The sequence below is a fragment of the Plectropomus leopardus genome, chromosome 23, assembly GCF_008729295.1.
Source record: "Plectropomus leopardus isolate mb chromosome 23, YSFRI_Pleo_2.0, whole genome shotgun sequence".
Lineage (NCBI taxonomy): Eukaryota > Metazoa > Chordata > Actinopteri > Perciformes > Serranidae > Plectropomus > Plectropomus leopardus.
The window spans coordinates 17,173,661-17,187,430 of record NC_056485.1 but is presented as its reverse complement, the minus strand read 5'-3'; the positions used below and the strand labels follow the sequence as shown (position 1 = coordinate 17,187,430).

General features: G+C 39.9%; 1 protein-coding gene across 1 annotated transcript; it reads right to left on the bottom strand.

The window, feature by feature from the left end:
- Positions 1-6,300: 6,300 nt before the first annotated feature.
- gmpr2 (guanosine monophosphate reductase 2) lies at positions 6,301-13,183 on the bottom strand. Its single transcript, XM_042512429.1, has 10 exons — positions 13,130-13,183; positions 11,802-11,956; positions 10,582-10,701; positions 9,923-10,006; positions 9,657-9,830; positions 9,485-9,566; positions 9,174-9,280; positions 8,857-8,899; positions 8,605-8,764; positions 6,301-8,492 (listed from the first exon to the last, which is right to left on the bottom strand). Exons 2-10 carry the CDS (start codon positions 11,886-11,888, stop codon positions 8,303-8,305), a joined length of 1,047 nt encoding a protein of 348 aa, XP_042368363.1. The 5' UTR covers positions 11,889-11,956; positions 13,130-13,183; the 3' UTR covers positions 6,301-8,302.
- Positions 13,184-13,770: the final 587 nt, after the last annotated feature.

Below are 13,770 nucleotides of genomic sequence, written 5' to 3'. Positions count from 1 at the left end.
CTTACCAACATGGCACAGTGTTGTTTTAAGAAACAAATATATTATATGTATTATTTTTACTTTATCTATTTTATGACCAAAAAAATACATTTTTTTTAACCAGCTGGCATCATAATGTTTATGATAAAAGGGTTAATGTGCTGCAGACACTGATTTAACCTAAACTGAAATGTTAAATGCTTTTACTTAATGTTGTAATGCTGCAAATGAAAAAAAAGTCAATCAACTCAAATATTAAGTGTTAATTTCAAGTGAACTTGCTAAATCACTTACCAAATTACATCAGATTTAGACCATTAACTCTACTTTTTATTGGCTTTATTTAGATTAATGTTCAAATTAAGCTAACTCTAGCTAGCTGGCTAAATTCGCGCTAAAATTTGACGTGCTTATTCTTCATTTCCGTTAGTCTTACATGGATAACCCAGCTTTTGTAAACATATGGTAACCTTAAAAAGATATTGATTACCACACCTGATCGATTGATCCGCGTCTGTACCGGTAACTCTGTTAGCATTCACGGTAACGTTAGCTATTAAACGTTAGCGCGAACATAACGTTAGCTTGCTAAGTATGCTAACTGTTATGATAGAGTAAATTTAGCCAACTTTAGTTTTAGTCTTTTCTTCGGTAATATCAAGAAAACACTGAAACGCTCACTGACTTAAATTAAGGTTAATGAATATTTTGAGGATCTTACCTTTAGATGCACAAAAATGTCTTTCAGTGTGTATGAGGAGGATGTTGAACTGAAATGGTTCAGTCCATCCAGTAAAACCGTCCAGTGCATCCGGATAAAACAACAGCCAGAATACATAAAACAGCATCAAATAGCTTGTTTGTTTTTTTTTTTAAAAAAAAGGACCAAATGTCCCCAAATCCTAGAAATGTTCTAATATCCTAGAAACATCCTAATATCTCAGAAACTGCCGAAAAGCCGAGATATGTCCTAAAATCCTACATATATCCTACAGTTCTAGACATTTCCTAAAATCATATAAATGACCCCAAATTCTAGATATGTCCTAAAATCCAAGAAAATGTCATGTAATTTTAGAGAAATTCTAAAATCTTGGAAATTGCCTAAAAGCCTAGATATGTCCAAGTGCAATTTATGTACATACATTGTTTTTAAATATATATTTTATATATATACAGTAAATATATATATTTCTAGATTGTTGAGCTGTTGGCATCTTGTAACTTTATGTTTCTATTCTTGCACCTTATTTTTTTATTATTCAATATTTTTATATTTGTAATTACTTTTTACTATTGTTCGGTTACTGCTAATCCTGTATACCTCACAGCTGCTGTAACACTGCAAATCTCCCCACTGTGGGCTAATAAATGTTTATCTTATTTTATCTTAAAATCCTAGAAATGTCCTGTAATTCTGGAAACACCATAAATTACTAGAAATTGCCTAAAAGCCCAGATAGGCTATGTCCAAAAATCCTAGATATCTCCTAAAATCTTAGAAACGGCCTAAAACCTGAGAAATGTCCATTAATCTGAAATTTGAAAAAAATCGGATGATTATGTCTGTTTTTACAGTTTCTTGCTATGATAAATGGCAATTTTTAAACAGGTTTGGGGGCTCAGATCATATTTAAAATTAATATTTTTAATTTATTTCCCTTTAAATTTAAAAACATAAATCCCTCTTAAGTGCTTAAAAATGATTCGACATGCCTTCCCCGTTTTTCACCACTGCCTCATAAATAATGAACAGTCCCTAACCCCTCTAAAACAGTTTGTGCAAAAGCTAAGCTCTACACCCAGTTAATTATTTGAGCTGGGTGTGGATTTTATCTGTTGTAAATGATTAAACTTTATTGAATGATAAGGTAAGATAAGGCTTTTTTATGAGCAGTAAAGGGGAGCGAGTGACACAATCATCCTGCAGTTTTTTTTTTTAGGAAATGAAACTGCTGGTGAGCACCTCAAGCTATCGCAGCAGTCTCTGAGGGACCAGCGACAGGCAAACAGCTAATTCGAGGCCATTTCCAAACATTAAATTCCGACTCATCTTTTGTTTACAAGAACAACCTGAGAAGTTTATTTGACAGAAACACAAAAGCGATTGATTTCAAGATATTTTTGCTCCTGAAAACATGTCTGGCAATCTGCAAAAGAACCGACAAGTTGTGTTCTGCGACGTGTGCCCAGAGGAGGACAGGAAACCGGCACGGAAGACCTGCACGAAGTGTGAGATCTCCATGTGCGTCCAGCACCTCCAGACCCACCTGACCACTCCTGTGTACCCTGCAAACTCATCCTCTGACTGAGCCGATGGCCTCAGGGGATGCAGGATTAGGAGGAACCACTAAATGCCCCCAGCATGGCAAACTCCTTGAGTACTACTGCATGGATGACATGGTCTGTGTTTGTGTTTCCTGCGCCATTGAGGGCCAGCACCGCCTGCACAACATGAAGACGTTCCCCACAGCCCACAAAGAGCTCCTGGAGAAGCTCAGCGCTGAGCAGCAGGACTTACAGGTGAAAACTGATGATGAGACTTTGAATCTGGAAAAGTGGGAGAAGAGTGAAAGAAAGAAGCTGGCTCGCTCTAGTGTGAGTCTCATCGGGGGCTGTGACTAACCTGCGAGACACTGCACTGACCAGTGTCCAGAGTTCAGTCTCTGCTCGTGTGGTGTCCATCAATAGCAGCAAGAGCAGCATCCAAGCAGCACAGAAGGAGAAGGACACCTTCAGGTTCCTGCAGATGTATTCTCAGGTGCATCAGGATATAGAGAAGGCCAAGGCTGCGGATCTGAGGAAAGGGTTGGAGCCTGGCACTGAGCGGGACAAGCTGGTTCAGGAGATAAGACAGACTGGTGAAAAGATAGTGAAGCAAGCAGGCCACTTCTTGGAATCCCTGTTGACCCTGGTTGACCCAGAAAACCACCAGAAGCTTGATGATACTTTTTTGGACCTGACCTTTGATCCACGGAGTTTGGGCCCCGGCATTTCCTTGTCCAGAGACAAGAAGAAGGTTTTCTACAGCAGTGGGCTGGGGAAAAGTTCTGCCTACATGTTTCCCATTGAAAGTAAACAGCCTTTTCCTGACTGTTGCAGATGGGTGATCGGCCTCTCCAAACACTGTGACTGGACCATTGGTGTGTGCGACCAAAAATATGCGAAGGACCTGAAAGATGGAGACGTCTATGGACTGTGCTGCAAAGGTAACCAGCTCAGCTCTGTCATAACAGAGTATATAGAGGCTGTATATTCATCTAGATCTTTTAATAAGCCAAGGAAGCGGATCACTGCGACGCGGCCAATGACGTTCCTTCAGCCGATCGACCTTCCAGGTAACACTGTGGCAAAACAAATCGAGCGACCGCAGAAAGTGGAAGTGGTATGGCGCTTTCCAGACTCATTAATGTTCTTCAGCGTGATCGGCCAGAACCAGAGAACGAAAATAGACACAATAACCATCACCTCCATCTTTCGGGGCCTAATTCCTTTTGTGTGCTTGGAGGTGGAAGAATCACAAACGAGCTCAAATAAGCCAAGCACAAGCAGACATGGAGCTGATTCATTTCCATCTCAACCACTGTACCAGAAACACTGGAAATGCTCGTGTGGGAGGGTCTACAATGAGACCAATGATGCATACTATCACGGAGGTTACACTTTCAAAAAGTCTTTGCAGGCCAAATGTACTTGTGGAGAAGTTATCGGCGCCCTGTGCATCACAGAGGTGCTTTGCGAACTCCTGTAATGGACCGCTGAGTTGTTTTCTACAGCTCAAACATTTACATTTTCACATTTCACATCACATCATACAACACAGATCTGTTTAAAAAAAAACGCTTGAAATGGACAAACTACAGATAATGTGTAAAGTGAAACCTTAACCAATACTCATCATTTAAAACCCCTCATGTGTGGGCAAGTTCTGATCAAATTCTAAGTCCGGCTGAGTTGCTCATTTCTGATACAGGAAACGAAACTTACCCTACAGCCTAAGCAAATCTAACACAGTGGCTGCACCCACATCTGTCTGACTCCACCTCCTGAATGTTTGGTTTAGCAGAAATTGAAACTGTTGCGCAGTGCTGCTGTGGCAGAGTATTCACACCACACCGAGAGACCAGAAACAAGAAAACTACATTTAGAAAATCAGATTTCATTTGCAGTTTTTTCTACCAAAACAGAGACAACCAAGGAGACTGAGCAACAGGAACAACAAGAAGGATCCTGAGGACTTTCAATAGGAAATAATTTTCAAAACATTTTTTAACAGGACTTCCTGCTTTTGAAAACATGTCTGACAATCTACTAAAGACCCGCCAAATTGTCTACTGCGACATGTGCACAGAGGAGGACAGGAAACGGGCACGGAAGACCTGCATGAAGTGTGAGATGTCCTTGTGCGTCCAGCACCTCCAGACCCACCTGACCACTCCTGTGATGCTGCAAACTCATCCTCTGACCGAGCCTATGGCTTCATACAGCACCACTAAATGCCCCCAGCATGGCAAACTCCTCGAGTACTACTGCATGGATGACATGGTCTGTGTTTGTGTTTCCTGCGCCATTGAGGGCCAGCACCGCCTGCACAACATGAAGACGTTCCCCACAGCCCACAAAGAGCTCCTGGAGAAGCTCAGCGCTGAGCACGAAGACTTACAAGTGAAAACTGATGATGAAAATGTGAGTCTGGAAAAGTGGGAGAAACGTGAAAAGGAGAAGCTGGCTCGCTCTTGTGAGTCTCATTGGGGCTGTGACTAACCTGCGAGACACTGCACTGACCAGTGTCCAGAGTTCAGTCTCGGCCCGTATGGTGCCCATCAATAGCAGCAAGAGCAGCATCCAAGCAGCACAGAAGGAGGAGGACACCTTCAGGTTCCTGCAGATGTATTCTCAAGTGCATCAAGATGTGGAGAAAGCCAAGGCTGTGGATCTGAGGAAAAGGTTGGAGCCTGGCACTGAGCGGGACAAGCTGGCACTGGAGATAAGACAGACTGGTGAAAAGATAGTGAAGCAAGCAGGCCACTTCTTGGGATCCCTGTTGACTCTGGTTGACCCAGAAAACCATCAGGAGCTTGTCAATACAAGTTCAGACCTGATGTTTGAGCCATGGAGATTTGGCCCCGGCATGGCGCTGTCCAAAGACAGGAGGAAGGTTTTCTACAGTGGTTTGCTCGGTCAGTGCTCTGCCACTCTCCTAATCCGTAGTACTCGGTCACCTCCTAACTTTCAGAGGTGGGTTGTCAGTCTTTCCCAAGACTATGATTGGACCATTGGGGTATGTGACAAACAGTCTGCACATAACTTGATGCATGGAGACACCTATGGTCTGTCCTGCAAAGGCAACCAGCTCAGCTCCCCAGAACTGACTATGTTGATTGTTCTGCCACATCAGGAAGTGCAGCTAGATGGTTTCTGTGGCAGAAAAATGACACGGCCGAAACAAAGAAGAAGAAACGCAAGGTTTCTTCAGCATTAATCCCACAACAGGGCAAAAATGAAGATGAGGCCCTACCACGACCCAAAGTGGTGGAGGTGTTTTGGGACTTCGAGACTTCTTCGCTGTCCTTCTTCAGGAGAACCGGACAGTACCAGAGGGAAGAAATAATCACAATAAAGATGAGTCACAACACTCAGGACCTGACCCCCTTTGTTCAAGTAGCAAAGGAAAATGCCCAAATTACCCCCTCCAGCAGTTGGAGGTGCTCCTGTGGGGAGACAAACTACAAAGACAAGACAGGACTGTATGTATACAGGAGTGGAAGACAACGCTACTCTCTCCAGGACACTTGTTCCTGTGGAGCTTATGTTGGTGACATAACCATCACAGAGGTGGTTTGTGAACTCCAGTAACGGGGACCCTGCTGATCATAGCTAAACATTACACAAAACTAAGAAATGCACGGCTACAAATATCTACAGTAATGACATCTTTTGCTTTCATTTAATCAGTATAAATATTATTGATTAGTGTTAAGTTGCTTTCAAAATGAAAATATAATGCTTTGAGTGCAAAAATCTGTGATAAGTCAATGCTGTTATTGTGTTTAGTGTACCAAACATAATTTAGCTACTATAAGAAATGTAACATTTTGAGCTAAATATCTTTTCATGTTGGTGATTTTGTTTTGAGAGTCGCTTATAATTCATAAAAATACGTTATTATGTTTTTTTGGTCATGTTTCTTGAAATGTTTGTACTGTCTGGCAGCCAGTTGATGGTGTTTGTCTCCACCTGCTGGTCGTGAGGCGTCATTGCATTCACAATGTACAGAACTTGTATTGTAATTGATCTGATTAACAATAAAACCAGTAAAAATTTACAATATGGAATGTTTTTATTGACTGATTAAAACAAGTGAATTTAGAAACTGCATTATATTTTAAATTTTGCCATTTGTATATCAGTGACAGTAAGAAAATAAAACAACACAGATCTGTTAAAAAACCGCTTGAGATGGACAAACTACAGATAATGTGTAAAATGAAACCTTAACCAATACTCATCATTTAAAACCCCTCATATAAAGGCTGTAATAAATCATACATTACTTCATTGTGCACATCACTTACATAAGACAAACACAAGTTTTGGTACTTATCAGGAGCAGCCAGAGCCAAACTCCAGAAAAGCTGCATATATCTTTAAATTACATAAAACAGCACTTTATTGCTATGTACTGCATGTGCTCTAGTAATGTAATCATTTACCATGTCCTGGTCCATATATAAATTCTCCAAAAATCTAATTCACCTACTATTTAAAAAGAAAAAACAGCTTCAACTTGTGTATGACTCTGAGGTTTCAAAACATATCTAATGAACAATTAAGGAAACTAAATGTTAGACTCTTTATAGGATACTTTTGTATTTTTTCAACCTGGACCCTATTTTCCCATGTTTTTGTGTCCGCGTGCCTAAAGGGAACTACAATTTTTGAAATGAGTGAATTTTTAAAAACCTTTCGCTAATCCAGTCTGTTCGTTATGGTGTCTAAGCAACCGAGCTGGCAACAGATATGATGGAGAGAGATGAGCTCTTACATCGGAGAGATGTCAGTCATTCTACTTGAGGTTTCTACCATTTTTCCCTGTTAAAGGGTTTTTTGGGGGGAAGTTTTTCCTTGTCTGCACTGAGGGAGGACAGAGGGACGTCACATGCTGTCGAGCTCTCTGAGGCAAATTGTGATTTGTGATACTGGGCTTCATAAATAAAAACTGAAAGGGAGATGTAAAATCTTGGTTGGAATGAAAATAGGGTTGACTATATTTGAAATTTATAACAATGTCGGAACTTGTGTGGGCGTTACTTTTTATTTTGCAGATCTTTCGTTCTCTATAGCTATTGTCTAAATGTTGTTATTCTATGTCAACTTGACATAGCTGGCATGAGACAACTGCAGGACAATGAAATTTGGTTGACTTAAAACCAACAAAATACTGATGTTGGTTTTGGCTGTATCCCTACACTCGACATCACAACATAAGTTCAACCCACTTTTCCACATAGTTGAAATCAGCTATATATCCAGCCATGACCACTTTTTTGTTTCTGTAAAGATCTTTGTCATGGGTTGTCAGAAACTATTAATAACAATATGAACCTGAAAGTGGCAAAAACAAGCACTTTGAAATGACATAAATTTGTCCAAATGAATTAAATTGCAGCTTGTTTTGTTGTGCAACTGCAGTTCTCTCTCTCAAAACTTCAAAAATTGTTGACACTTAGATACAAAAAAAAAAAAAAAAAATAGGGTCCAGGTTGAGAAATAGTTAGGTTTCCCTTTAAATCTCAAATTACAGATAATTAAAGTGCAAAACTTGGAGAGATGGAATGATTGAATTTCTAAAAACACTTCAGTTCGCTGCATTCATATTAAGGACTTTCTAAATCATTTAAGACGTGTGCTTTAAGTGTGCATGTGTGAGGAAGGCTTGCAGTATGATCTCGGCACGAGCAGGCGCGTTGTAGATTTTGTTTATATCTACAACAGATTTGCATAAAAAGAACAACTAAAGACCTTGAATTGGAATAACAAGACAGCAGACACGCAGAGAGCTGACTGCTCAGGCTTTCATCTTACCGTCTATAAACACTCGGGCCCCTGAAACACTTCGGAGATTTTATGAAAATAAGTAACATTCAGAAAACCCAATATACTAAAATTGCATTGAACCGTAGCTTATGCAAAGAAAACAACTAATTGGGGTGATAAAATGACAGTATTTGAGTATTATGTCAACGCACAAACAGCATCTGTGTGTCAGACAGGCAGTGTTGCGGACTTATCCTTCGATCTGAAGCGGGATCCAGCTGCACGCTCAGCTGTCGTTGCCGAAGACGGTGTTGAGCTGTTGGGTGACCCTGATGAAGGTGGTCCTGCGGCTCAGCTCCTTCAGTTTTCCTGCCCCGACGTAGGTGCAGGTGGAGCGGACCCCGCCCAGGACGTCTCGTATTGTCACCTCTACTGGACCTTTGTAAGGAACTTCGACTGTCTTCCCCTCTGACGCTCTGAAGGTGATAAACAAACTGCGATTTCCCTCAAAGGAGTAAGCAACATAGACCACAAACACATGAGAAAGATGGACATTTTTTCCCACTTACACACCAAAACAACTCTCACCTGTACTCAGCCACGCCCCCTGAATGCTTCTTCATCGCAGTGTCGGAGCTCATTCCATAGAACAGCTTGTATTTCTTGCCGTTTTTCTCAATAACCTCTCCCCCGCTTTCTGAGTGGCCGGCGAGCATACCGCCCAGCATCACAAAGTCCGCTCCAGCGCCTGACAGCAAAGAGAGGAGTTTGTTTTAACAGAAAGAAGTCTCACTGTGGTTGGAATTTGAGTGCAGTTTAAAAAAAAACACTAAAATCTACCAAAAGCCTTTGAGACGTCTCCGGGACAAGTACATCCCCCATCCTGTGTGTAAAAGAAGAGAAGACAAAACACAATGTTATGAGTGTGATGGTGTGGTTATCAGAGCTGCACGTACGCTCTGGACACGAGATAACACATTCTCAGGCTGAAATACACATCTGACAAAACACACTGACCGTGGGAAGAGAGGAGAGCACGGGGAGTTCGGTGTTGCGCACAGGCACCTGCTCAACCTTAATTTTATGTGGCTGAACAATGAAAACCATGTGGAAATGATCATTAACTCCCCAGATTATCAGAGAAGAGAGTCACTCACAGAGATGATGTGGCCGCCCAAACCGTGGGCTGCGTCCGCGCACTCGATCACAGCGCTGAGCTGCGGGTACCCCACCCCCGTCTTCTTACGGGTGGTACACACAGAGCCTGTAGAGGAAGACACGAGGGCGACAGATGACTCGACAGATTTCAGGTCTGCACTCAATGATTTGCGAACTGGGAACAGCACATGCAAGAACTGTTTGTGGTCTTTTTGATTTTTGAGTGTGCCAAATAAATGGGAGTTGCTACACAGCAGACACAGAAACGTTTATCAGATAGTATTAATGACGTGCAGAAACGTGTTTTTACCTGGTCCAATTCCTACTTTGATGATGTCAGCGCCAGCCAGGATCAGCTCCTCCACCATCTCTCCCGTCACCACGTTTCCTGCCTGAGCAAAATAAAAATAGTATTTTGTTTTATTGATTACTTATCAAAGAAAATACATTTTCCCTTTTCAGCCCCACGTGCATCAACTGACCATTATAGTGTGAGAGGGGAACTTCTCCCTGACGTCTTTGACAAAGTGAACAAAGTGTTCGGAGTAGCCGTTGGCCACGTCGACGCAGATATACTGCAGCTTTGGCACCGCCGCCAAGATGGCTGAAATCTTGTCAAAGTCCCCTTCCCCGGTCCCTGTGCTGACGGCTACATTCTGGGAGAGAAACGACTTGTGTTACAGTAAACATAACCATTAATAAACTCCCTGACAAAAAGAGTTAAATGATAATTAACACTTTTGTTTACCTCCAGGCATTCAGGATTCTTTTTTGCAAACTCCGACCAGTCATCCACGGAGTAATGTTTGTGAATTGCGGTGAAGAGAGTGAACTAAAGGGAGAGAAAAAGAAAGACAGAGCAATGAGTGACATAATTTAGCAATGACTCGATCTGGACTTCACCGTACTTGCAGACTCGTGGACTTTGCGGGTGCACTCACGTTGAGTGCACGCGTGCTGAGGGCTTTTTTATGCATATGTATAATTGTGTTAATGCGCTTTACATTTATTTTAGCACATTTTTGTCGTGCTAATGTGTTGGACTGCTTACACAGACACTACAGTGAGTGGAAAATGCATGTTTTTGAAACTTTTATTATGTTGTAGTGTTAGTAGTAGTAATATACAAAGTCTGGCTTTTTATTCATGTGCTTGTGTATATGTGTGTGGTGGTGGAGATTTCGGTTGTACTGTGTTGTATGAATGAACTGTGTTTTGTTTTTCTGAAAAGTACTATACATGTATATTCTGATCATAGTGTTTATTTAATGCAACGATTAAATTTAGCTTCTCTGTTTTAACTGCCTCCGACAACATCCAACAACATATAATTAACTCTATGTGCTCTGTGAAACTATTTGTGAATAATAAGCGATTTATGCTCATCCTGTGTAATGCACGACCTACTTTGTGCAAAGCCAGGGCCATCTCAAAGGTCCCGACTGTGTCCATGTTTGCAGCGATGATGGGGATCCCTCTGTAGCTGCCCTTGGAGTTCCTGAAAGTGTAGCTCCTCAACAGGTCTACCTGTGACAGGAAAGAACATTAAGACATTAGAAACACACATTTATATTTGATGTATCAGTTGATATGACATGCTACATAAGTTCTTATGTTATTTAAGTTTGCACAACAGTTTTTAATATGTTTGAATAGTTTATAGTCGTGGACTATGCTACTGTTATGTTATGTTATATTTACTGTTATTTCTATGTCAGGATACAGGTAGATCAGGATTTTTGATCTTTACAAAAGGAAAAAGAACAACTGAGACACCTTATAGTCTAAATGGACTACGACAGGGAGACTCAACTCAGGAGGCCAGGGGCCAGTCGCAGCAGCCCCATAAGTTTCTAGGATTTTGGGACAATCTTAAGATTTCTCAGATTTTTTAAACATTTCTCGGATTTTTAGAATTTTAAGACATTTCTCAGATTTTAAGCCGGTTCTATGATTTTAGAGAATTTCAAGGATGTTTCTAGGATTTTAAGACATTTCTTGTATTTTAGGATGTTTATAGTATTTGAGGACACAAGGGGCTTAGATAGGACCTCTGTCCACATTGTCCACTGGCACTTTTTCTGACAACCAAGTTTTATTTTGATGCTTTTGAATTCACTCTGGTACCTTTTTCATGCTAAAAGTACAAAAACAATTCCCAGTGTGAATCGATTTATTTTTATTGTGAATTAGAAAATGGTTTTGGGACCACCCAGCACCCTATCGTGAGCCAGATTTGGCCCACGAGCTGTTAGCTGAATATTACTGGCTTCGGCTCTTCCGTATGTTAAAACAGCCACTATAAATACTGAACGTAATACTTAAACAGATTTGCTCTAACTAGCAAAAAAATACTTTGGCAATTATTCATAATATGTTACTGCAGTCACAGGGCAGCAGGAGTCTTTATTTTACATATGTAGGTTTGTGGCTAAAGGGCTTGAAATTTCTAACCACCAGATGGTAAAATGTGAATGAGGGCTGATAGTTTTCTCCACTTTAATAACTCCCAAATGGATGCTCAGATATCCTTCACAGGGATACCTAAAGGTTCAGATAATGGAAACATCTGTATTTAGGTCAGTGGGGTGTAATGTGGAAAAAAAAATCCACAGCTGGACACCTACCTCACTCCTTGACTTGAGTGTGCTGCGCTTTGGACGGAGGAGCACATCCTTAAAGTCCAGCTTGATGTCATTCTCAATGCGTGGCATTTTGAGAACAGGATAAACAGGATGTACAGGTTGTGCAACAGAAAAAAAGTGAAATGGAACAGTTTATCCTGTGAAAGATTAAAAAAAACAACTTTTAATTAACAGTTTTGAAGAAAGTAAATTCAGTGGTCAAAAATCAAAATAATGACACAAGTGGGTACAAGCCAGACAGACAAAAATCCAATGAAATAGACACAAATATGAACACACAGGAGCTAACCTAATAAGTTACTGATCAGTCTTTGAGAAATTTTTGAGAAATAGTATCAAATCGTGTTCTTTGATGGAAATTTTATTGCCCAAATATCTTTGGAGTTTGGATTAAGGATTTTATTTTAATTTATTTTTTAATTTAGTTTTTACTTTTTGTTAACAGTTTTGTTAACACACAACACCCTGAGTTTTGTGGACAAAACTCAGTGTTCAATCTAAAAATGTATAAAATAAAAATACTGACACAAGTAGGAACAAACCCAGACAGGAAATAAAATAAAATAGACACAAGCATGAACACAAACGGGGGTTTACCTAACTATTTTTACAATAAAGCTATAGGATTAACATAGTAGTTATGGTTAGTTTTTTAATTACATATTTTGAGTTAGATATTGATTTAAGATGTATACCTAATTCTGATTTCTTTAAAATATTATTTTATGAATGTAAAATTTAGCTAAAATAATGAGTGAATCTATTATATAATACTCATTCTTGGAGAAATTTGCATTTTTTGAGTATTAGTAACAATCAAGTTCTTTGAATGTCTTTGGGGTTCGGGATTTATGCAGTCTCTTGTCATATTTACATTTATATTTCCTCCCTTTATACACACAATTATGGTCATTTAATGACATAATTAGCTAACACTATATCACACATGGTACAAGTTAAGGTTTCAGAGGAACTCATTACAGACAAACATCCTTCTCACGTTCAGAAAATGAGCCTAAATGAGCCAGAAATATAAAATAATTACTATGAGGAAACATAATAAGTCTGACTTTAGCGAGCTAGCAGTTTTAAGATGTTTAAAACGCTCTCGAAGGTGCTAATGCTAATGCTATTTACACCACAGAGAGCAGAACGACGTCAAAATTCAAGGTTAGCAATGCTACATCGGTTTAAAGAGTCAAAATTTAATCAAAATAAATAGCCCTGTATCACGTTTACCTACACACAAGCTATTAATAAGTCATAAGTGACAAAAATGTCTACTGTATTTAACAAAAGTAAGTGTTTACCTTTGGAAAAGTATGGCTGATTTTGTCTGTGCCGCTGCTTTTTTCCCCCGACTGAGCGCGCGGGAAGCTTTACGGGGGCGCACACCATCTGACAACTGCCTTGTAGTTTTTTACAGGCTTCAGCTAATAAGCGGTGCGCTGGAAAAAACTACAAATGCAAACCCGGCTTTACGCCACGTTGCGCTGGTGTCGTAAAGGTTTGTTGTAGGTGCTCAGGAAACAAATGTCGTTTTGCTTTATCGGGGTGATACTAACGCTGATGTGAGGTAATTTTTATTGCAAATTTTATGCTTTTTTTGACAGTAAATAAGGTGGAGCACAAAGTCGAAAGTGAAGCGGAACCGTTGACGTGCAAAACAAGGGGCGGTGGGATTCACTGAGGAACACAGGAAAATATCCATTGATTTTTTTTTTTTGAAGGAAATATTGACTTTAAAATAAAACTTTATTATCAATATTGAAAAATTAAATCATAGTATAACTTGATATAGTAATCCTTAAATTTTACAAGTTAAAACGGTTGTCATTCAACTATAAAATTGTTGTAATTAAAAATGTTTAAACTGTAAAAATTACATTAAGACAAAAAATCTCTGCAATTCCTTCATCAGTCACCTTGTGTTTAAAAAAGACCCCAAATA